The sequence below is a fragment of the Aythya ferina genome (assembly GCF_964211825.1).
Source record: "Aythya ferina genome assembly, chromosome: 1".
Classification (NCBI taxonomy): domain Eukaryota; kingdom Metazoa; phylum Chordata; class Aves; order Anseriformes; family Anatidae; genus Aythya; species Aythya ferina.
The window spans coordinates 81,764,401-81,788,991 of record NC_140296.1 but is presented as its reverse complement, the minus strand read 5'-3'; the positions used below and the strand labels follow the sequence as shown (position 1 = coordinate 81,788,991).

The window sequence follows — 24,591 nt, the reverse complement described above, 5'->3', positions numbered from 1 at the left end:
TTCTTCAAGAGAATCTGATTTTGATCACTGCTACCAATGTATTACAGAGAGTTTAATCTCAGCATGGCCCAGTTTGAACACCCTTCTTGACCTTATGAGAGATGCAGCAAATAGAGTTTAAATCTGTTTGTTACTGATTGCAGAAAGACAGTTGTGCTTCAGTGCTCTTGAACTGTCCCTTCAGAAATTAAAAAACAAAACAAAACAAAGTATCCCATTCAGCATATTGTAGTATTATATAAAGATATGCAGTTCTTCATGCAACTCAAGTACCAGATGATCTGGCTAGTCAGCGGATTTAAGCACAGGAAGCTTCTTTTAGATTGTATAATGTTAGCTTTTCCTTTAAAGCTAACTGTGGAGCTTAAGAATGATTTTAATATAAGTATGTAGACAAATACTCATTCTTGTTGAAAACTTTTACAAGTTTAATCTTTTTCCATCCAGCACACCACATGGCCAAAAGCTACGTGTGGAAGAAACAAGAATATGTTTTCAACAGCATTAGTAGTTAGTGATCCTGTATAGCACCTTAACTTTGAAAGTTATTGAGTAAAGAATCAAGAACGGCCAGTGATTTAGGTGATAATTAGATGTAGGCATTTTTCTTCTCAAAAACATGTGACTTGACATTCCAGTTTACTTGGTATTGTGCTAGTTGTTAGCTCTTTACAGTTGTTATCTTGGTTCGGGAGTGGTTGCTGCCTGTCTTCTCTTCTTGATATCTTGTTTCATTATTTATTAATTAAACAGCTTTCTTTGTCATGGTAGAGTAACTGAAATAGGCTCAAACGAGACAGTAAAACTGTAACTTGAACAGAGAGAGTGATTGGCAGAATGGATTTGCAGTAATTGCATAAATAAAATAAAAATGTTTGTGAAGGTGCAAAAAAAGATGAAATCAAAAAATAATACACAAGAAAAAATGAGTAAACAAGTACAGACATAAAAAGAGGAAAGAAAGAAAACGGTATATGGTGAAGAATAATTACAAGCAAGGAAGGACTTCAAAGGATGGAGAAATTTGACAAATTTATCTTTAAATAAATTTGAGAAATTTATCTTTAATAAAGATATTAAGAGGCGCCACACAAGAAAGAAACACAAAACTATTGCTTTGAATCCAATGTAGATCAGCTGACAAAGATGACAGTTAATGCATTAGAGAGCTAGGAAAATAGATAAATGATCTTTAATTTTTACAATTGCTATTGAATACACAATTGTGTAAAATGCTTCTATTCTTCAGATCTATTCACAAGTTCAATAATACCAGGATTTTAGAGTGTTTTTTTCCCCCGGGTTGTTTCATCTTCAAAGATCTATACATTAATCAGTTTATTCTTGCAGCGTCCCTCAGAGAATTGGTAAGTGTCCCATCTTATAGATTGGCAAAGCAATAATGCTTGTGTCCTTCGCATGTCTTTGGGTAAATAGTCCCTTCAAAATCAATGGGACTTGACTGAATCAAGGAAGTAGGTTTTAGTTTTAAGTGCCTTCAGATAAGCCATAGCAAATAAAAATGGAAAGCTCTGACAGGCCCCTACATTAGATCATTATGCCAAACCATTATCTCATGTGAGAAGGAGAAAAAAGGGGAGGGGGAAGGGAAACAGGAATGCAACCCTGCTAGTCATTCTTGTTAGTTTCCAGCTCTGTTTGTACCACTACCCTTTGCTGAGAGTTTCACTAACTGAACCTGTAACTTGGTGGTTCTTTCGGGTAAGTGACATCCCATTGCAGCCACTGGGACATCGCTGTGACTAAAGAAATACATCTGTGCAATCAAATTACGGAAAAGTGATTAAATATGAATGTATGGTAGTACAAAAATGCCCAGACTTTTAAAAGTTTTTAAAATGGCCCATTAGCAAGATATTTGTTTTGTGGTGAATTCCTTATAGAAGTAGCTTCTATGACCCCGCTAACCTAGATCTAAATTTATTTAATACCTACTATGTTTGTATCAATCTTTGGTTTGCATTGCAAAGATGAAAACAATTGTTAAAACGTTGGATTGAGATTATTCGGAGTTCTTTTTTCGGCAGCTAGCCTAAAGGATGGGCCAGCTGAAGGTTTTGAAAACTGGTAATAATGCAGCTATCAAACAGCAATATTTAATAGACCTATGCTGAGTTTATGCTCTTTTAAGGAACCTAAGAGGAATAAATCTGTCTGTGGCTAGAAAAGATCAAAATTAAGAGTAAAAAGGAAATACTTTTGAGAAAGCATTGCAAATGATAGAGCAAAAATGTCAGAACCCAGGAACAGTGTTTGATCAGAGTAATCTAAGAAGAAAAGTTTGAGAACATGAAAGTCCTTGGTATGGTTCCAGCAGAGCTTTTGTTGAGTTAATAGGGAGATAGGAGAGAGAAAAAAAAAAAAAAAAAAAAAGGGAGCACTGGCATTGACCTCTGCTGATCTCTGATTTAAAGATATCCTCCTTAACTACCGTAACTGATGACCTGCCATGTACCTGGCTTTTAAAGAAAGCATGCTGTTCTTTCTCATGTCTCTTATGGACAAAATTGGTTTTGACCTCTGACTCATGTGCTACATGTACTTTGTTTTCTGTGCTTAGCCAGAATAAGGTCAGAACTCCTCTGCTGGGCTTACTTGTTCATGGGACATTATTCTGCATTACGGGCTGCTACTACTTCTCTTTAACTGAAATAAGGGCCTCTGTAACATAAGCACCAGTGGGTTCTCAGGCCCGGTAGAGATTCTTGCAGTGCACATAGGGGTCATGGTGCAAATGGCTTCCCCTGCGTCAACATGGGGGCAAGAGGAGAAGGGTAAGGCTTCATGGAGGCAGGAAGATGCTTCTTGTGCTTTTGCATTCACCTGTAAAATCTTGTGGCTTAGATAAGCTAACTTCTACACAACTGATGTGTTGCCACTTCTTGGATTTTCAGGAGTCTATTTAATTAATTAATCTTCACCTGGTATGCTTCCTGTGCTCCCACAGTCTTACCAGCATTTCATTCCATTCCCTTCCTTTTCTCCCAAGGCAAAAAAAAAGTGAACGTTTTTTAAACCCGGGCAGACCCCAGCGCAAGCATTGATCTGTTTGTCTTAATGATCCTGTTCTCTGTCTTCACAATCAGTTTGTCCCTTTCTGGTGGAGGAAAAAAAAAAGTGGCATCAATCTAAATACTAGTAGTAGGAAAGCTTTACACGTTAACAGTTCTGCCTGTGCTTAGAAATGTTAAAAATGCTAACTTGACAGTGTTTAAATACAAGGGGGAAAAACTATATTTAATAATTTATTCTGGCATCAAATAAATGATCTTAAGCTTCTGGAAAAAAAAAAAAAAAGTTTTTTTGTTCCTGATGGGCTTTCTCAGCTTTTCACTCCTCACAGTACGCTCTTATTGTCCTTACAGTAATCTGGCTTTTATATGCTTCTCCCTTTTAGTTTCTTTTAAAACAAGCGAAGCTATAGGTGTTCTTTTGGCCAAACAGTTATATGGAAAAATCTTGTAGGTTTTAAAGTTCAAGATGTTTTACTTCATACATTTAGGGCATGTTTCTAGTCCAACAGGTAAGTTGTACAGTCAGTTTGCACTAATTCCTATGCAGTCCAAGATACGTAGCTGTCATGAGTAGACTCCTTCCTACCAGCCTCTTTAATTTGATTGTCACGTCTTTATTAGAGAACAATTACTTATTTCTGTGCTAATACTGAAAATGACTCAGCCTTAGTTATGACTGTTTTGCTGCTCCTGTCAAAACAAGTTAAATAGAAAGCCTTGCAGGAAATACGTGGCAAAGTCAAATGTAAGACAGCAAGATGGGGCTGTGCTTTGAAACAGTGTCTGATTGGCAAGAAGCATCCTCTGTGCTCTGGAGAAACATAAAGGTTGTTTGCTTTCTACTTACACATTATATTTTTATGAAATGAAATGGTGTAATGGTGAGGCGCTTCTTTGACACTGTTCGTAAGTAGGTAGGGACTTTGACATCTCTTTGGGAATTGCATTTGTATCATGAAGAGAAAACTAAAGGCAATGATAAAACCAGACTAGACTAACACCAACCAATGTTAATCACCTTTTTCCATTGCTCTTTATTGCAAGGGATGGAAATGCTGACTTGCCTCTCTGCATCTTCCAATGCCTGTTTTTGTCCAGCAGCAGCAGGAGCGGGCTGCACCGCAGGGCAAGCGATTCAGGAGCTGTGGGTGGCAGCAGGGCAGGGAGGGTCAGGGAGCTCACTCACAGGGCCCCATTCCTCAGCACCCAAAAAAGGTGACCGGGGCATGTCAGGTGTTGGTGACCAGTCAGCTAAGAGTCCAGTGACGGACAGCAAAGGCCTTAATAATTATTCAGGTCTAAGGACAAACCAGGACATCAGGATCATCAGGGTACGAGGCTGGGTGCAGTTGTACAGCTTAGCTCACGGGAGGAGCAAGGTCAAGGAGCTGAGCTTACAGGGAGTTCCTGGGCCCGAGGGCAGAGGGTACCTGAGCTGAACTTCAAATTTAGTTGGGTGCTACTGTTCCGCTAGCCCAAGGGCTTTTGCAGTCTGCAGTGGCTCTTCATGGGAACAAGAGTGTACAGGCAGTGCTCTACAGTGTTTCCCTCATAAACTGGGCAACTTTAAGTGAGCTCCCTGTGTTCTGGTGGCTCAGCCTTTTTCAAGTGCAACATAAATTTCTTTTCCTGAATTCACAAATTGAGGGGGAGTTGAAAGACTTGTAATTTTTATCATCTGCTCTGTAATGCAAATCCTGTTCCGGTTGTAATAGTCTCTGGCCACGCAATACTATAGTTAAGTTTATACAAAGCTTTGCACTCTAGTCCATTAATTTTAAGGCATTGCCCATGCTCTTCATGCCTGTGGTCTGCCAGAATGAGTATATAGTACAGAAAATAGGCTGTACTATATGAAACTGTATACTGTGCAGATTAAAAAAGGTGATAGGGGATAATGTGTTTATATCGTAATTGTATATATCCATAAGGAAGGTTAAAACTGCTTGTGTAATGCTTGCTTTAATATAGGAGTGCTTCCTCTAATGGGGCTTGCATAAATCATTTTTTAAGATTGGAATCTCATTACTTCCATAACACTTAGCCACACAGCCCAGCTTTTCTGAATGTTAGAAGTGTTTAGTGCTAGTTACTGCTGTTAGATAAATAATGAACGATTCTTTTGTGTAGTTTTGTTTCCTCGTAATTTCTTCTCTTATTTACTGAAAATGTGCGTCCTTGCCCTTTCATTTTCCTGGAATTGACATCAGGGTTATCAGGTAATCTAAGGCATGCAGCAGCCAAATGAGCTATCCATTGGCAGCACTGCTACTGTGCCATCCCATCTCCACAAGTGTGGCCATCTAGCAGGTTACACGGTCTGGGCTTTGAGCCTTGAGTCCTGCTTTTTGGTGCTGAAGAAAGCACCAGCTGAAATAGTAGAATGGGCTGTGGAATGGTTTGGTCAGTTCTGTCTCTCTTGCACTGCCTGGCTTTACCTTGGTATATAATAATATTTGGTGCTATTTAAAAAAAGCATTTAAAAGATACTACTTAGTGAAAGGTGGTGTTTGAGAAGGCTGTATTCTGAGGAAAGCAGCACGTTGCGGCTCATCGTCATTGCTGCAGACAGAAAGTAGTCATAGCTTCACTTTAAATGTTGAGGTAGGCTCTTGAATACAGTAGTGTTGACAAAATGATTATGGAATTATGAAAATAATTGTTTTTAGGTAGTCTGTGGTTGCTTTCCTACAACTCAGACAGTATTACTGGTCTTACTAAAGGAGTCTGTAGTCATTTGTACTTGCTTGCCAATTCCCTGCATTTCAGGTTCTGATTGCTTGCATCCAGGTAATTTCTATGCAGCATTGTGCAAAACAGCTGATACTCCTATGTAACCAGAGCCAAGAAGAAGGAAGAATGATCTGTGTAAAGATGGAACTTGATTTGAAGTTGCACAATTTGTGGACAGTTTTTGATTTTTGTCTTTCCTCATCAGGACAGTTGCAAAGACTTATCCTCAGTCTCCTAAAAATGCTAAACAATATCCAGCTTCTCCTGTGAAGCATCGTGCCACTTCTAATCTCAACCAGGAAACTCCTAAAAAGAAAGCAGATAAAGAGAAAGAAAATGCCAGTCATCAAAAATCCCCAGGAGCACGCCCCGATGAGGCAGGCCAGGTGGCTTCTGAAAAGCACGTGCCTTCTGCAGCGAAGACTGAAAGCAGTGAAGGTGAGTTTTACTGCAGGAACACATTGCAAGGTATTGCGGGTCCACGGGGCGGGTGTTCAAGCAGTGAAGAACTGTTCTTGTGAAGGTATTTGGCTATGGGTTTATGAATAAGTGTAAAAGTACGTGCTGGAACCAGTAATGTATAGTTTTCACCAGGGTTACCCCTGTATGAAAAATGTCTTTTAACACGAATGTGAAAATGTTGCGATACAGGGATGCCCTTACCTGTCTCATATTCTATCTTCAGAAAATGCTGATGTGTGCTTTGAAAAGCAAAGGTGGCATAACAGTGTGAACCTGGCCCATTTTAGCTGCTGTGCCAGTGAGGAAGCACTGGGCACTCTCTCAGTTCCCTTTTTGATTTCCACCCTTGGTCTTCTTCCAGGGAAGATCACAGCAGGAACAACTGATGCAGAAGAAGCTGCAAAAATTCTAGCTGAAAAAAGACGACAGGCCCGACTGCAAAAAGAACAAGAAGAAAGGGAGAGACAGGAAAGAGAAGAACGGGAAAGGTATCACTGCTGATCTGTGAAAATTTATTAGCTAATAATTTGACTTGTATCACTGAAGGTGCTTGAAACTGTGGTGTTTTTAGAGTCAAGGCAGAAGCTTTAATTTAAGTGTTAATTTATTTAAATTTGGATCCATAATTCATTAGTGTCTTTATGCAGTCTTTATGACTAGTGAAGTTAGAAAATAGCAATTTTGCCCCTTCAAGAAGCCTGAAGAAACTCACTCATCCAAATACTTCAGGTATGTCCACACTGCAGTGTGCAGTACCTTGTTAAAAGGTACTGAGGCAGTTTTTAAATGAGCTAGTTCATGTAGAAGAAATCACCATGTGGTAACAGTTTATGCCTTAAACTGCAAGGCTTATATTCAAAAAAATTACCTGAAGTTCATCTCCCTGCCCAGTACACTTGAGGGCTTTAAGAGTGTGGGCACAATGAACATTGTTGTGGCTAAACAGTGGATTTCTGGCTCTGTTCCTGGAGCAAGTTTTTGGGTTGTTCTCCATACTGGACGCTCTTTGCATATGTCAACTAATCATGCCTTCCTTCCCTAATACTAAATCTCTAACTCTCTCTACATGTCTAAATGCAACTGTGCCTGTTCTTATTGAGAATGTTTGGGGAAAAAAATCACTAGTGTCTGCCAGTTTGGCCCAGCGGAAATACTTCCCATATCCCCAATATGCAGGGATAAGATTGTTCAGTTCTTAAAACAGCTCTTGATTGTGCTGGTGAAGGAACATGCTGTCCTTGAGTGGGCCAGTGAACAACACAGGTGGAATATTTAGACCCACTCTTTTGAGCATATCACTGGTCAGTGGATTTTGTTTGCTGCTACTGATCCAATGTGTTTATCTTTAGCTAAAATGAAGGACAGAAATACATGCTTGTGTATAGATACCAGTGTTCTGGGAGCTAAGTGAAGTACTGGGGAAGAGGGATGTCTTTTATTATTGAAGCTTACAGAACATTATTTCTTTATATTCCATTGGAAACTAGAATGGAAATGATTTGTTTTTTCTTTGATCAAACCTGTTTGTTTTTTGTTTTTTTTTAAAGGGAAATATAATTTCTATGAGAAATTATATTTAATATATTTATTATATTTAAGGTTGGAATAAACCTTTGATATTCTGGGCACGCGCTCAACCTCTTTCTTGTATTCTTGGTATTTTTCAAGAAGATGTCCACCAATGCAGAGACAGCTAATGATGACTGTACGCCATACATTCCACAAGATTCATGCTAAACAAGATGAAACCTTTTAAATGTACTCATGTATATTTGCAGGCTTGAAAGAGAAGAACAGAAAAGAAAGGCAGAAGAAGAAAGACTTCGTCTCGAGGAGGAGGCTCGTAAGAAAGAGGAGGAGAGAAGACGTGAAGAAGAAGCAGCTAGAAAAAAGGCAGAAGAGGAAGCCAAGAGAAGAGCTGAGGAAGAACAAATGCTGAAAGAAAAGCAAGAAAAAGAGCTCCAGGCCAAAATTGAGAAACAGGTATAATCTCAAACACAGATATGTATACATATATTTATATATACATAGAAATAAAATATTTTACACTATCCACTAATCATCCTGAAATAAATAGTGGACCTATCATGTTTTGCACATTTTGATTAGAGGGAAGAAGCGGAAATCAAAGCCCGTGAGGCAGCTGAACAGCTTCGTCTTGAAAGGGAGCAAATCATGCAGCAAATTGAGCAAGAAAGACTGGAGCGGAAGAAGGTAGGTATTTGTGTCTCGTTTAAGATGCTTATTTCAGGTCTTGTTTAAATATATAACCTGGGAAGTATCCAGTAGAATCCAGAAATAACACTGGGGGGGGGAGGGATTACAGATTAGTGTTTATGCTTAATTTAGTATTCTCTTCTTACAGGTTAGGGGAATGTCTGCATCAGCATATGTAACAAAGTGGAGCTGCCTAAGGCAATTTAGAAGAAATGACTTTCCTCTAAGTAGTGAACAAACACAGAATTAGCCTCAACCCACAAAATTAAATGCCTGAGACAAACAGGGAATGGCATGCCAAGGCAAATGTTGATTGCCACCCAGCCCAGGACATCACAGACTATTGAGGAACATGAGTGACTTTGTTTTAAAACTTACTCAACAAAAGCTCTGTGTTCTTAATTGAGAAAGCTAATAGGATAAACAGGTTTCTTCCCACCTGGCTTGTTTCTGGTTACATTATGCAGAGGCAGCAGGGCTGTCTTCCGCAACTGTTTTTGCACAAGCAAGGCTGGAACTGCATAGCTTAGCTTTACCTACAGCTCTGTGGCAAGAGACAACAGCTGCAGAGCTGCTGAGCCTCTTTCTGATTATAGAAGGCCTTCTTTCCATATATGTTATTCCAATATGTTATTTTTAACAGTTTACCACTGAGCTGGAGGCATGTTGCAGTTGCAGATTAGAATACCAAAGCAAAATGTCTTTACATCTGAAATAGTTTCCTTTCACAGTAGTGTAAAGAAACAAGGCTTGCTGGGAGTTGTTGTTGTGTGGGTTTTCATTATTTTTAATGAAAAGAGAAGAAAAAGAGGTTTTAGGGTAGCTACTTGCACATTCCTAGCAAGAATAACTTCAGATGTTTCATTTTACTCCATTCCAAAAACCCTAACTATTTTTAAAGCAACTATTTGGAAATAGGAAAAGCAACTAGATTAAAATAATAGCTGTTGTTTTAAAATAAATCTCTTTGTCCAAAGCTGAGCATAACTCAAAACTACGAACACCTTGTATTTAAAATATCTGTCTGCCTATAAATTCCGTCTAGTGAGAAAGTCCTGTTTTGTGAGCTCTGGAATGTGAAAGCCAGCTACCAGCTGCTTTCTATCTTTTATTTACTTATTTATCCTCCCTTTTTCAGGAGAGGCAGGAATGAAGTCGTGAAATGACACAACTTTTTATCTTCTTTTCTTCCTTTGTCTCTTGTGTTAAATATTCTGCCTGCCTTCTCATACACCATTTTATTTTGATTTCTAGAGAATAGATGAAATAATGAAGAGAACAAGGAGGAGTGAAACACCAGAAATAAAGGTATGAAATTATTTTTTCAGGATTTGTTTTGGTTTATAACTCATGTGAAAATTAAACCCTAGCATTGTTCTATGATACTAAGTATACTTAGATATGCCCTACACCCAAATTTTAGTTGCATTTTAGAATTGAGAATGACTTACTGTTGTGCCACTGCAACAGAGACACAGCTTTATGCAAGTGTTGTACCTCCTAGTGAGGTGGGAAGAACCCATCCCTTGGAGGTAGTACTGAATGCTGGAGCTGTAGTGTTTGCTGATGTGTTGTATCTTCTGCTTTGTATCAGCCAGTGAATTAGTTATTAAGCTCTCCATGTTAAGCCTATCAGGAACGTAGTTTTTGAGAACAAGGCAGGTGTGTGCAGCTAGAAAGTTACGAACAGTTACGTTTTCACTTAAAATGTAAACTTTCTACTAAGAAAATAACTTGTTCAGTTACTTTCAGAGAATGTTTGAAGTTTGTTTTTTTGTGTTTTTTTTTTTTTTAAAAAAAGCCCAATATTAAAAGAAAAAAAAAAAAACTTCTCTAATACTGTTGATGAACTTTGACCACCCCCTGGCCCTGGGGTACTCCCAGAGGTTTGGAACACAATCAGTTCCATGAAGATTACGCTACTTTGTCTAATACAGTTGATTTGTTACTTGATTACAGAAGGAAGAGCCAAAACTGGAGATACCATCAACTTTGAATGTGGAAAAGCAACCAAAAGTCCTTGTTCTCAACCAGCCAGGTGAGGCTTGCTGTATTTTTCTGACCTCTTTTAATAACTGTTTCTTTTCAGAGTTTTTCTCAGACATAACGCTGTGTATTACCACAGGTTCGTTCTTTTTATCTCAAAAAGAATAGCTAGGTTTATGTCAGTCACAAATGTTAGAGACTGGGAACTCACCCTTGTTTAGCCACGTAAACAGAAGCAGAAGAAAGTTTCTTCTCCATTTAGTATCTGACATAGCATTTCTGTAAATGAAAAGTTCCAGTCTGCTAGTTGGTTTGGCTGCTGCAACCTACGTTGGAGTTTTGTTGGTTAAAAATAAATAAATAAATAAAAAATTTCAGCATGCAACCAGGCTTGCAAGCTTTTTATAGCATTGCTCAGAGTCTTGATGAAAGTAAGATTTAATTTGACTTGTTGAAAACAACACGTATTTTTAAGAATTAATTTTTAAAAAAATAGCTGTGGCATTTATCTGTGTTTTGTTTACTTTCCTATGTTAAGGGCTTTTAGTAAATGGCATAAAAGATGATACATCCTCTTCCTGTTTCATTAAAAGTTGTAACATAAAGCACAATTTTAGAGTGGAAAGGAGGATTGAAAGTGTAATGTGAATCATAGATGAACTTGAGTCCCTCCTTCATTGTCAGTTATCCTTTCTACTCTGTAACTTAAAAGCGTTTCTGATTAAATAACAATAATAATAATAAGAAAATATTGCTATTGTCATAATTTCTAACTTTCTTTTATAGAGATCAATGGACTGGCAACCTGCCTAAAAAATAAAAGCTTAGAAAGTGCTGCCTCTGTAGTCCCTTCCCAAGATGTAGTTGCTAATGGACTAAAGTCAGTTCCAGGACTTATTCAGCTGGAAGCTGTTGATGGGAAGTCTAACAGCATGGAAGACTCAACAGATGAGGTTCAGTCTATGGACGTGAGGTACAGACCATATCTACAAATAGAATTTGTGAAATTCATATTAGACACAAACAGTTTCCTGTTTCATTTGTTAGTACTTACTCCTTTACTTCTCACCTACTCCACAGTGCATCAGGATAGTGGTGTCTGCTGTGGCATATTCCACTTCTGTCGAGATACAAATTGGTTGTTTCAGACAAGAGTCTGACCCTCATCTCACTCTCACATATTTGGGGGTAGGGGAGCTTCAAAACCTTTCTACTATTGTTGTATGGATTCCATACAAATTTTCCCAAACCTTTCAGATAGATCCCAGAACCCAGAATGTTTTACTGTGAAAGTGGGTACTATAAATAATATTCAGATGCCACCATTACTCTTTTATTTGTATCAAGACTGAATAGTACAAGCTTTTATATGTTCATACAAACAGAATAAAGTAAATTTATGAATTCAGAGTTTTAAGTACTTTATTGGAACAAATCTATCAGAATGAGTAAGTAAGTTCCTATGTATTAAATTCTGTTGGATTTTGGTTGAAGGAGTCAGGAAAGAAGGAAGTTGGTAATTTTAAGGTTGTTATGAGAAATCTAGCTCTGAATTTTAAACATTAAAATTTTACTACATTTCATTAACCAACCAGGTAAATTAACCTCTCATACAGTTTACATATTTCCAGCAAATCTGCATAAATACGTAAGTGCCCTACTGGGCCAGACCAAAAGTCCACCTAAGCCATTGTTCTGTCTGAGCAAGTACGAATAGGAAAATCTAGTTAGGGAGAGCACCTGAGCCTAAACCACTTCCTGCAATCCAATACCACACAGAAGTATTATATTAGGGATGCTGGAGGGTAGAAGTCTGTGTTGCCATGCTTAATATCAACAGATCGGTCTGTTCCTCGTGTTTATCTAACTCCTTTTTCAACCTGCTAATATTTGCTTCCATGACCTCATCTGGCAGCAAATTCTACAGCTCAGTCCCTCTGAGGTAAATTATATTCTTTGAGCTGTGTTAAACCCAGTCTCTTACCAGTATCATTGAGCACCACCTAGATTTGGTGTTACTGAACCTGATGCACAGCAGTTCTGCCTTTTCTTCTCTGAATTGAAAGGTACTTGCTGTTGTAGTCTCTGTAAAGCATCAGCTGATTGCAATGCTGCTTAAATTAAATTCTGTCATTTCTATGTCTGACCTATGTCATAAAGTATTAAGAAATATCCTTTTATTTAAATTGTGAATTGCTTTAGGTAAATACTTGCAGGGGCGGGACAGTAATTTGCAAGATGTGATTAATATTTAGGTAATGAAAGGGTGCAGGCGCTGTAATGAGCGGTCAGTAAACTCAGTTCAGTAAACTACCAGAGATGTGTTTTTTTGGGATGAATTTTCATGTCCCACAGGTACCACAAACCTTAATCTTTAAGGAGTGTAAATTAAGTGTGACCTTTCTTCCTGAACAGGATAATCTCTTTTTGTTTGGATTGGGACATATTCTAGGTAAAGGCTTACTGCAGCTGGCCCTAAGATTAGTAGTAGGTTTTAGATGGTCAGAAGATTAATTTGTTGCTTAATGAAAAATTACACAGCTGTTATTCTGCATCACCTTTTCATATATCTTTTCTATAGCCCGGTTTCAAAAGAAGAACTTATCTCTATCCCTGAGTATTCACCCATGAATGAACTCATGCCCGGTGTTTCTTTGGACCAAAACGGGACAAGTAATGCCAAGGCTCTTGAAGATCTCTTGGATTTCACAGGCCAAGCTACTTACTCCAAGACGTCCAGTGATACCATTAGCCTAGATGACTGTAACAAAAACTTGATTGAGGGGTTTAACAGCCCAGGACAGGAAAATACACTTAATTCCATCTGTTGACAACCTCGCTTTTCAGCAGAACAAAAAAAGGTACAGTATTGTGATAAACAACTTAGATGTGATAAATTGCTGTGATTACTTATGAGCTTCCCAGAAGATAGAGCAGTTGTAAACACCAGCTTTCTTCCTCTCTTCACATATGGTCTCTGAGATACTTAAATGTAGCATAATCTTTCACATTTGCAGCTCTTTTTAAATGGGCATCATATGTAAACTGCATGTATCATAGCAACTGAAAGTATCTGGTAAATTGAAACATTTCCCTTTTTCCATTCAGAATGTAGTGTGAAAAGAGCTGCTCGTTTTCAACATTAATAAAATACCTTTCCTGTAAGTCTTCGGAGCACATTAGCAAAAAGAAAACAGTTAAAAGTGGGGCCAACCTAGAAAATAGTCGTTATTGTTGCTGCTTGCTTTTTTCTGCTGCTGTAAAGACTTGCAGCATGGAGTAGAGTCACTTATCCTGGAAAGCTGACAAACTACATGGGGAAAAAATGGCAGGCTTTAATGGCAATTTCAAAGTACGTTTCCACAGCTAATTTTATTAAGTGTATGTTCTAAATTACAGAACTGAGGTCATATAACTTGCATAGCTGACTTGGTTTTCTTCTTTTGTTTCTTAATTGACAGAGGTAGTGATCTGTGGAGGATATATATCCCTGTGATGCTACTGAGGGTAAAATATGAGCTTGTCACTTGGAAAAGCTTCTGCAGTCCTTGAACACTGGATCTCAAATAATCGGAGCTGAATAGAACTTTGTCTTCCCAGGGAATATGTTGAATAACTGTCTGCTTTTGGTGGCACACAGTGATCTAGAACCTCGATGGTTTCAGGGAAGACTATGCATTAGAATCTGAGCTTTAGCTGCTAGTAAAGCACTTAAAATTTCTTTTAATTTAAAATCCATCTGAACACTTCACTGTGATTTTTACTTGTGCATTTTATTTTAAAATCATTCTTCCTTAATTTTATCATACGTATATTTAGATGTCTTTTTCTTGTAAATAGTGAAGAAATTTGCCCACGGTGCATTGAAATGAAATAATCTACTGTACTTTAGTTTTGTGCCTATCTTTTTTTGTTTCCTTTTTAATAAGGAATTATTGGCAACATTTATGCAGGTGTATAATTCAAATCTATAAGTGAAAAGGCTTGAAAAATACAGAATTACTGGAATTGAAAGAGCCTTCTTACTGACTGTGGAGTGTGGAAGTTATCACGTTGCGGTTATGTTGGCAGTTTTAGTCACTAGTGGCACTTGTTGGTCAAAACGTATAGTCCTGGAGCGACTATCAGTTATGTGTTTAAAAACATTCTTGTGTAACACCTGTGAACGACATAGGCAAAATGCCTAGTATAATCCTTTAATACATATAGTATAACTGTAGTAGATGCAAATGAGTATGTCGGGGGGCAGATAACATGTTAACCTTTGAGGATGTGGACATTTGATAAATACCAGCAGGCTTGCTGTCATGTGGAGAAGCATTTTGTCTTCCTTAGAGGCTCAACAAAACAAGGTACAGTCAGCAGCAAAATAATATTCAAACATTGCAGCAGAAATACAAAGGCTGGGAGACACACGGTGAACACTGCTAGCCTACTTAATATCCTGTAAGCATCTGTATGGAAGAATTCACATCAAGATGTATAATGTGTAGACATTACGTGCCATACAGCATTAACTTTATTTCTGTTGGTAAACTATGATAACTTTATGCTAGACTCTGTGCTGCTTTGAGGACGCTTTTGTCCAGTTCCTTATAAAAATAAATTATAAATACATCTCTCTTTGGAAACTAACATGAAAAGAAGTGAAAACTTGTTTTTTTTGTTTTTTTTTTTTTTTTTTCTTGTGCAAGGGAGTTCAAAATGTAGCTTGAGCTCAATTGTAGACCCATTCTTGCGCTCTTTAAAGCCAGCAGTGGGGATGTAACCAATGAAATTATGTGCGATGTATACAGGAAGCATACCTACAGCAATCCAGTTATTTATGTTGGTGTACTTCAGAAAAATAATTTCTTTTGACTGTGCAGTAAGCTGTAGCATGGTACTGTGTCTTCCAAATTAGTCCTACATTTATTTCTTAAACGATAAACAAACAAAACCAATTGGTTTGCTGTGATACATTGTATTTGACAAATGTCACATGATATTTTATGGTGTCATTGTATAACCTGTAGATTTCTTTATTTGCATGACATGTATAGCATGTATAAAGGTGAAATACATTTTCATTTCTGAATTTAACTTTTGTTTCTTAGCTTTTTTTAATCCTAGCAAAAAAAATAAGGCTAATTTTAAAAGTACCTGTGTGTTAATTTGTGCTGAGATGTTTACAGGCTTCTTCGGAAATAGTGAACAAAGGAATTCTCAGAGCCTTAAAACATTTCACCATTGCTTCCTTTGCCATACACTAATGCGCTTTCTGAGGTCTTGCCAATACATAGAAGAAATGTAGGCCAGTGGTAGAAAAGCCATAAGGTGAGGGCTTCCAGACTATGACATCCAAAACACTAGTGACGGCATACAAACCAGTGTGTGGCCTCGGCTCTCTGGGGTATTACTTGGCAAAGAGAAAGAAAATGAGGAAAAGAGAACTTGAGCCATGGCCAGTAGACACTGTTCTGCTGAGTGTGTGAGATGTGTTCTGTAACCTACCTGTAACACAAATGCTCATCTTCTCTCCAAGCTAAATGCACATGCTGCTACCTGGAAAGCGACCTGCTTGGAGTTGCAGTATTCTTGTGAAACATGAGGGAAAACATTCTGCAGATACGTTTTTTAAAATCATAACTTTGGTGAAAATTTAAAAAATTAAAAAATGTACTTTATAATGAAGTATATTAATATTTTCCATAGTGACAGTTCATCTTGCTCTTATTAACTCTTGAATCATTCATGTGATCTGCCCACTCAGTTGTTTACTAGGATTAAAGGATGTATGCTAGGTCTGTAGTTATAAAGAAAGGCCATGTGTATTTTCTTTTATATCTGCTTTCAAATGAAAGCTTAAAGAATCGTTTGAATATCTGGAGCAAGTACTGTTAGTTGAGGGGTTTAAATTGCTCCCACCTTTTGCTTTAGGTGATACAAATCCTTTGTATCAATATTAATATTTGCTGCTGTAATTCAAATCTGCCCAGAGAGCTTTATTTTTAATTTGTTGGTGGCCTTGGAACTGTGCTGGAAGATCACTAGTGATTCATCCATGTCCTTTGTAGAGTTTTGCTGCTGTAAAGCATTTGAGGATCAAGCTCTAAGAAGCAGCAAGAGAAAAAGACTACAGCAATGATCCTTAAACCGATTTTCATGAATGGATGAAAGGATTTTTCTTTCAGTATACTTTAATAAAAGTGATTTGCAAAACAGGAGTGAGTGTCAGAGAACAACCAAAACAGAATTAAGACTAAAACACTAAAACTACGTATTATAATGAAAACATAAGTTGTTAACAAAGTTAGGCTAGCATGTAATATTTTCTGGTAACGTGTAGAGCTAATACAGCATGATGAAATAATGCAAATGTAGCTATCTCAAGCACCAAGAAGAATCTGACACTGCTACTGTCTTTCCCGGATTTATTTTCAATAACTTGTATAACTATTAAAGCAGAAATAAAGGTAAGGTAATTGGCCATTGCAGTAACTCCCTGATTAGGATGAGCATTTTCCTTGGTATTGCTCTGGGAAACACCACCCAAAGCTTGTCTCAGGCCTTGGCAAAGGCCTCAAGCAGCCCTCCTGGCTTCCACGTGTGTTCACTTCAAAATGAAGCGGCATCAGTGATGGGCGGATCCGGACCCCGAGGCTGCATTTTCATCTAGTGATACTGGGCTAGGAGGGGGGAATCATCTGCTCGCCTGTAATTGTACAGGTAAGTCTGGAGAAAGCAAGAGGAATAGCACAGACTGCTACTCTGGCTGGTGGGATGTTGGTCTTCCCTTTGCCACCTCTCAAAAAGCGACTCTTTGCTTGTTAGCTCCCAGCCTCATTAGCTGTATGCAGCTTCTTTGGGTGGCTGGCCACTCCAGGCGCCCCTGCCACCACCAGGCTCATATTTACAGCATCAGCACTGCAGCTCTTTTGCTTCTCCACAAACCTGCGTGCCCGAGGTGGCGTTGGCAGCCTTTGATCAGTGATCAGCCGTGGCTGGTCAGAGGAGCGTGGGATGCCAGGGCAGCTCTGGAGCTGCGAAGCAGCCTGGAAGCCCCAGCAGATGCACTTTTGTCAAGGGCTTAAGCTGCAGTCCCTTCCACATCTCAGCCAAAGCCCTTCCAAACCCAAAACATGAAATATATCCCTAGTAGGTACCTTCTCGTTAAGCTAACTGAGCTCCAGAAGGCGCTCTGTGCTCTCAGGACAGCAGGTAAGAAGGGACCCTGTGGTGAAGGGACCCTGGTCTCTTCCAGTGGTGTCTGCTGAGCAGGGTTTGCCGGTAGCACCTCTAAGGTCACTCCTGTGACTACCTACTTGTTCCTTACCCCTTGAAAGGGTATTAAAATGCAAGCAGTTTCATACTCAGGAGCCAGCGATTTACTCTGTGAGGTCTATTTCTTGTTTTCTTTAAGCCACTGCCCAAATTCTACACTGGAAAAACAAGAGCAAGACTCTCATTTGAGCAGCACACAAATGGATCAGTGGGGACACGCTGCTTGACCTGCTACAGCAAAGCGTGGGACTTCATCCTTCTCCTGTCTCCCTCCCTCTGCAAGAACAACGCAGAGACTGAAAAGCTGTCCACCTCTGCTCCCATTTTAGAGGAATGCTGCTCAAGCTGTTGGTTGCCTCCAAAACCAATGTGAAGAGTGGTTGTTGACCTCTGCTGCCTATATAAATGTCAGTTACCTGACACTTCAGGACGCTGATTTGCAGTGTTAATACTATGTTTTGAATAATGTATTACCGCTGAGCCACTATGCTAAAATCTGGAGAATGTATATTGTGAATGTTTTTTTTTTTTTTTTAATCTTAAGAAAAACAGCTTCTAGGTTCATTCACTTTCCAAAATACATACATATATATACATACATTTTAAAATAATCTGAACCTGAAGATACTCAAATGCATTTTTGTTATGCTTTTAGTGGCAGCAATCAGTCCAGGACACTGCAAGCCACAATGTTCTTCTCTCCCCAGTTCTTTATCCCATCATTTATCTTATTGCTATTACTTCTCACAGTTGAAAATTAGGTGCTATTGTTCACTCAGTTGGCCAATTTAATTCATCTACTGTAGCAACATGTTAAGTGTAAAAGCCCTTAAAATTGCAGGCAGAAACACTAACAGGAAGGATGCTTCAGCTTTTAAAATAATTACCTAAAATACAAGAAAATGGTTTCTTGACCACCTGAGTAATTTTTGACTCTTGTTTTCATCTCAGTTACCTTGTTCGTTCTCCAGCTTGTAGTACTAAAGTACAATAACACAGTTTATAGTATTTCTAATGATTCAAGACTGAGATAGCAATGTTTTTAAACTAGTGGGCTGCGTGATTACTTGGCGCCTGCAGTTCTCAGGATCAAAATAAATGCTCTGGAAACTAGTGCGTGGTGTTCACTTGGGAGCTTTACAAAAATAGAAGTGTATCCCTCCTGAAATCAAGCCTTAATGATTTCCAGAGAAGAAAACAACTATTATTCAGAAGAGATTCACTGAATAGAAAGAAAAGGTAAGCAACGTGCTGTTCTCTATGAAGTCCTTGCTCTAAGATTTTTAAGTAGTTACATGAATAACAAACCACAAGTTATCCATGATCACCTGCATCTTCTAGCATCGCTTGAAGTCAGTGGCAATTGTAGGTGATTGACGCTGTACAGGAATGGACCCGAGAACCTTCAATTACATAGCTGGAGAAAAAATGTAATGGGTGTGAAATATGTTCACAATCAAGGAAATTACTCTGGCAGGATTTCCTCATTTTTTCTATAAATAACAGCTACACTCACCAAATTCAGCACATGAACAGCACAGTAAGCAGTACCAGGGTAATATCTGTGACAACACTATATTAACATTATGTTCACTCCTCCCCTTTCAGAATAATCTCTCTTTTAAAATACAGAAGGCAATATTGTCTGAAATAACATTATTAGCATGGTAAACATGCAGAGCGATGAGGGTCTAATACCAACAAGTTCTGTGGAGTTACTCCTGATTTTCCTGCTGCGAGATCTTAGACGAGGAAGTTTTCACTCTCGCTTTTCTTTTTGTAAACCTCTTATCAGTTCAAACAAATAATCACAAGAGAATACAAATTCTTGTGGTTGCCTGCTGCAAGCAGTTTGTGCTCCAGTTTCCTGGACAAAGACTGTCCACACCATCGCTAGCAGAGAGACAAAAGATCAGTTGTTTTGGAGACTGAGTATCTGCAGTAGTGTGTCTGAGACAGCAACGAGGCTCTACTGTCACAGGCGATTCATCCACACGGGCCTGGTTGGATGTGGATAAAACCTCCCCAGCTGAAGACTGCATTGACATTTCTTTCAGCAAGCAAGCTGCATTTCTAACCTAAATCTTTAAGAGGTTAGTTTATGTTTTGTGGCTGAAAGTACTCCGTAACAAATGAAATTTGGTGGCTTTAGTGAGTGAGTTGGTGGAAGGCAGGAAAGGGAAGAGGGATGGCTGAAGGTCCCGTCGCTGAAGAAATGCACGGATGATGTGTGTGTATTATCGAAGTGATTATCATTAAAACTGCTAGGAGAAGTGAGTATGGGTAGCCCCACAACCTCCTGTCAAGCTGTACCCTTTGAAACTTCTCCCTCCTCAGACTTCCCATCTGGCTGCTTCACCAGAGGGGCTCCTCAGCCTGCCTCCTTCCTGGGCCCTGTGCCTCCGTGGCCTCCCCAGGCCCATCTGCAGCCGACACGGGGACGCTACGCCTCGTTCAAAGCCACTGCACTGAGGTTTTGTTACCTGCACTTGTGTCACGCGTCCGTATTAATTCATGCGTGGTGATTGTTTTCACTGCTAAGTTGCAAAAATCCAGCCAGGTTTACGCAGGCTGCACGCCCCGAGGCAACGGCGCAGCTTCTGCGTGTCCTTACAGGAAAGTCGCGAGGCCCGTGTAAGTAACACACGCGGGGCTGCAGCCTCGCTAAAGGCTCCCTTTACAGAGTAATTTGGTGATAATATCAGAGCCCAGGCGTGCAGCCAGTCAGCCTCTCGCCTTCCTTCAGGTTTTAATTAAACGATGGCTTGACAGCTTTCCCTAAGTTTCGGAGCTAAACAACGTGGGGCTTGTTTCCTCAGTTAAAGAGGGAATTGTTATCTGTTGCTCTGAGCCCCGACTGAAAAAAAATACCACTGTTCTCCGGAAAGCTGTTGAACAAAGCTCCTACAACACCACATCTGGTCTTTTACTTTATTCTGGACCAAATTCTTGCCTGGATGAGGTGTTTTAGATTTAAAGTTATTTTGACAAGTAACCTCAGGAGTTGACCTAAGCACCGGTATCTCAGGTTTTTATGAAGACAAACAGCTGACACTCCTTCGCTGGGAGCTTGGAGGTTTAGCTAATTTTGTTCCACTGAATGACGGAAATCCTATTTTTTTATTGGAAGAAGCAAATGTGTTGTGTGTCTGCAAAGACTTAGCTTACTTTTTTTTTTTTTTTTTTTCCAAGGCAGCAGACGTGCTTTGTGGTTTGGCAAAAATATTGTGTTATAGCTTAAGGACAAGAAAGGAATGTTTGTGCTGAGGAACGGGCAGGTGAGAAGTGAAAAAGAAAACACAAACATGAAACTGCTCTAAAAGCAGAGATCAAAGTTAATGAGGCCAAGCAAGTCTTATCAGGAGGCATAATAAAACAGTGAAGTACAAACTAAAGATTTCCCTTTAAGTATTAAGAGAGGTTGGCCACTAAAACCATTGTTACCGTTCCTGATGGTGGATCTTCCCTTTGCAGATGTTTGCTCCAGCAGATCCTCTCTCACCGCTCCGATGTTTTGTTTCTCCTTCAGGTATAACCATCTGCGGGCTCTGTCTACACACACCAAAATGAACCGCGTACTGCAACCAAACTAACCCGCTCCCTACAAAGGGCTTTTAATTTCATTTATCTAGTCCACCTCGGCGGAGAGCAGCTATGCAGAAGTGGTGGCTGTGGTGGTGAGCCCGGCAGCGTGGGAAAGCCCAGGTTCCTGGACCTGACCCTCCAAGGATCGAGGAAAGTTTTATTTCTGCTTTTTTTTTTTTTTTTTTTTTTTTTTCTTCTAAATTAACCTATCATTCAGCAAAGTTTGGCTCCAATAGTAAAGTTTTATGTGGAAAACAAAACTCCTGCTTGAAAGAACAAATAGGTAAGGTCTATCTACTATCTCATGCCAGTTTCTGCTTTCAAATTCTAGCTTACTTCCATCCATAATTTCCAAGCATTTAGCATGCAAACCACAGCCGTACTGTTTCCAAAGGGAATGTTTACTAAATTAAACATTAAAGGAATATGAAAGCTATTCTCTATTCTAATGATACCTAATTAGAAAAAACATGGAAATAGATTAAAATAATTAGTCTTAATAAGTAGTAATTGTCAAGCCTTGTGCAATAGAATAGCCTTCACAATTTAGGGATGGAGAATAACAATACTGGGGAGCTCCTAATAGTCACTGGTTTGAATATTAATTTAATTTGTAAAGTGTGTTTAATTTCCCATTTTCCTGGACTACATGGTCCCTACCACGGAGACCCTTGTGTATATGCCTGATGTTACCCATCAGGATAATCACAGAATGGCTTGGGTTGGAAGGGACCTTGAAGACCATCTAACGCCAACCAGTGTATGATGGCTCGTGAGCATCTGAGTGGAATTCAAATCAAGGGGTTAGTAACAAAGTACTTGGACAGTGCACGTCATGTGTAAGTTTACCATGCACACATAGCGGTGGGTTGGCTATGCTTAAGTATCAGGGCTGTGCTCGCCTTGCTACACCTAGAGAGCAGGCAAACCATTACGCCAGCTGCAGCAGGGAATAAAACCAAATCGCTTTGTGTCAGTTCCATTCCTTGGGCTTGGGAACGAAGCTGTGCAGTGATCATCACCTTGTGTGTCATGAGAGGCGTGCCAGACTCGATCTGCCGGAGCCTTGCAGGCGGTGGGAGGCCCTGGGGGCCTGGGTTTCTTTGGGAAAGTGTGGGTGAACAGCACTGGCCCAGATTGGTCTCATTTTCTCAACCTGAAGATTGCTCTGCCCAGTTCTCACCTCGAGCTCCTGTTAAGGAAAATACCAGCCAGGAACAGAGGAGGTAGTTGTTTAGTGAAAGCTGTGACCGTATTTCTGTATTGTATGGTCAGAGGTTAGACTCGATGGACTATATTGGACTGTGTTGGGCTGTATTGTTTGGTCAGAGGTTGGACTCAATCTTGAGGTCCCTTCCAACCTAGACAATTCTGTGATTCTGTCAGCCTTCTGCACTCACATTTAACTGGGAAGACTCCTACCAAATGTAAAAATAATCCTGTAACGTTATGCTTTTCACATGACAATTTCCAAGCATTTTGCTGAAGACGCTGGGAACTATTTCGTGTGACAACTGACTGTTAGGTGGACTTTAGCACTAGGTTAAAGGTTGGCCTGGATGATCTGAGAGGTCTTTTAAAAGCTGAATGATTATATATGTATGTCGAAGATGTGGGGAAATGGCCTCAAGCTGCAACAAGGGGAGCGTTAGGCCAGACATTAGGAGACATTTGCGTTTGAGCTGCTTCGGAAAGGACTGAAGGACTGAGGTTATGAACAAGGCAGGGCACTGACAGCCCCTCAGCCTCCGCCTGGCCCCGATTTAAGCGGCGGGGAGGCCGCGGGCCGCCCCTCCCCATCCCTCCCCTTCCGGGCCGCCCGCTCCTCCTCTCTCCCCGCCCGCCCTTTCTCTCCGCCGCCGCGCCCGTGGGGAGCAGCAGCGGCCGCAGGGCCGCCGGGACCCGCCCCGCCTGCTCGGGGCCGGGCACCTGCTGGGGGCCCGGCGGCTGCGGGAGCGGCCGGGGCCGGGGCCGGGGCCGGGCTGGGCTCGGCGGGCGGTGAGTGCCGGGGCGGCGCGGTGCTGGCAGCGGCCGGCAGGGCCCGGCCCCGCGGGGCTGCGGGAGGGAGGAGGAGGGAGGGAGGGAGGGGGGCGCTGAGCTGAGCCCGGGGGGGAGCGGGGGGTGAGACAAAGGCTCCTCAAATCGCCGGGGGCTGCGGGGCTGCCCGTGAAGTTTGGGGCTGGGGAGAGAAAGAGGAGGAGGAGGAGGGAGGAAGGTGGAGGGCTGGGCAGGGCTGCGTGGTGAAGTCTTTGCCCCTGTCCGCTCCGCAGGGCTGCCGAGGAGCCGTGGGGATTTTCCTGGTGTGTTTTATAATCCGCTGAGGTGAGGTTCGTGAAACTTCCCCCCCCCCGCCCCCTTCTCCCTCGCCGGCACGCCCTGGTGGTAAACAGCTGTCTCAACGGGGGGCCGTGCCCTCCTCCGCCACGGCTGCCCTTGGCGAAATAACTGGTATTTCTGCCGCCTGCGGGGAGGGGAGAGGAGAGGAGAGGAGGTAAGGTGAGATGAGATGAGATGAGGTGGGCTCCATCGCGGTGCCGCCTGCCTCCTGGGTGCCCACCCATCGTCCCGCTCCTGCCCCGGGTGGCAGCGGCTCCGTGGGGCAGGAGGAGATGCCCCGGGAGGGCTCCTGCTGGTGGCATTGGTGGCTCTGAGCGTGGGGATCGCTCTTGCTTTTCTCCTGTCGTGATTTACGGTGAGAAAGCAAAGATCTCTGTTAGGGTCTGTGCGTGTTGGATGGCATTCAATTGACAAGAAGTTATTACTTTTTTTTTTTTTTTTTTTTTTTTTTTTTAAGCTTACCTATTAATACAATGCAGGTACGGATTTCTAACCTGCTTCTGGCGTCTCTTTAGGACCTGGTAGGCAGAAATGGCTGGGGATGGTGCCGTGAAAATTAAGGCTCTGTCACAGCCACGTGTTAAAGACCTGTACTAAAATGCCCTGTAGCAAAGGCTAGCCAATATGCTTATAGATCGTGCTGTCTTTGTAAAATGGGTATTTATCTTACAGAATCACAGAATGGTTTGGGCTGGAAGGGACCTTACAGACCCTCTAATTGCAACCATGGGCAGGGACACCTCCCACCAGCCCAGGCTGCCCAAAGCCCCATCCAGCCTGGCCTTGAGCACCTCCAGGGATGGGGCACCCACAGCTTCTCTGGGCAGCCTGTGCCAGGGCCTCACCACCCTCTGAGTGAAGAATTTCTTCCTTATATCTAATATAAGTCTACCCTCTTTCAGTTTAAAACCATTACTCCTTGTCCTATCCCTACACCCCCTGACCAAGAGTCCCTCCCCAGCTTTCCTGTAGC

At 40.9% G+C, this 24,591-nt stretch overlaps 2 protein-coding genes across 15 annotated transcripts in view; both read left to right on the top strand.

Moving 5' to 3' along the window:
- MAP7D2 (MAP7 domain containing 2) overlaps positions 1-15,515 on the top strand; it is a 75,616-nt gene extending 60,101 nt beyond the window's left edge. For all 12 annotated transcript variants that reach the window (XM_084506370.1, XM_084506365.1, XM_084506362.1 and 9 more), the window contains 9 exons: positions 5,974-6,206; positions 6,592-6,718; positions 8,009-8,213; positions 8,340-8,444; positions 9,702-9,755; positions 10,407-10,485; positions 11,220-11,406; positions 13,015-13,294; positions 13,895-15,515. In XM_084506370.1, the coding sequence (XP_084362496.1) occupies positions 5,974-6,206; positions 6,592-6,718; positions 8,009-8,213; positions 8,340-8,444; positions 9,702-9,755; positions 10,407-10,485; positions 11,220-11,406; positions 13,015-13,264 (1,240 nt within the window). In that variant the 3' untranslated portion in view covers positions 13,265-13,294; positions 13,895-15,515. The remainder of the gene's footprint in view (positions 1-5,973; positions 6,207-6,591; positions 6,719-8,008; positions 8,214-8,339; positions 8,445-9,701; positions 9,756-10,406; positions 10,486-11,219; positions 11,407-13,014; positions 13,295-13,894) is intronic.
- A 7,629-nt stretch (positions 15,516-23,144) lies between these two features.
- The window catches only part of BCLAF3 (BCLAF1 and THRAP3 family member 3), a 34,419-nt gene continuing 32,972 nt past the window's right edge, over positions 23,145-24,591 (top strand). The window contains exons 1-2 of one of the 3 annotated variants that reach the window (XM_084505539.1): positions 23,230-23,279; positions 23,552-23,603. The gene's annotated coding sequence lies outside the window, so the exon portion shown is untranslated. Of the gene's footprint in view, positions 23,280-23,551; positions 23,609-24,591 lie in introns of those variants that run through there. The other 2 variants (XM_084505538.1, XM_084505540.1) reach the window with 2 other exon arrangements.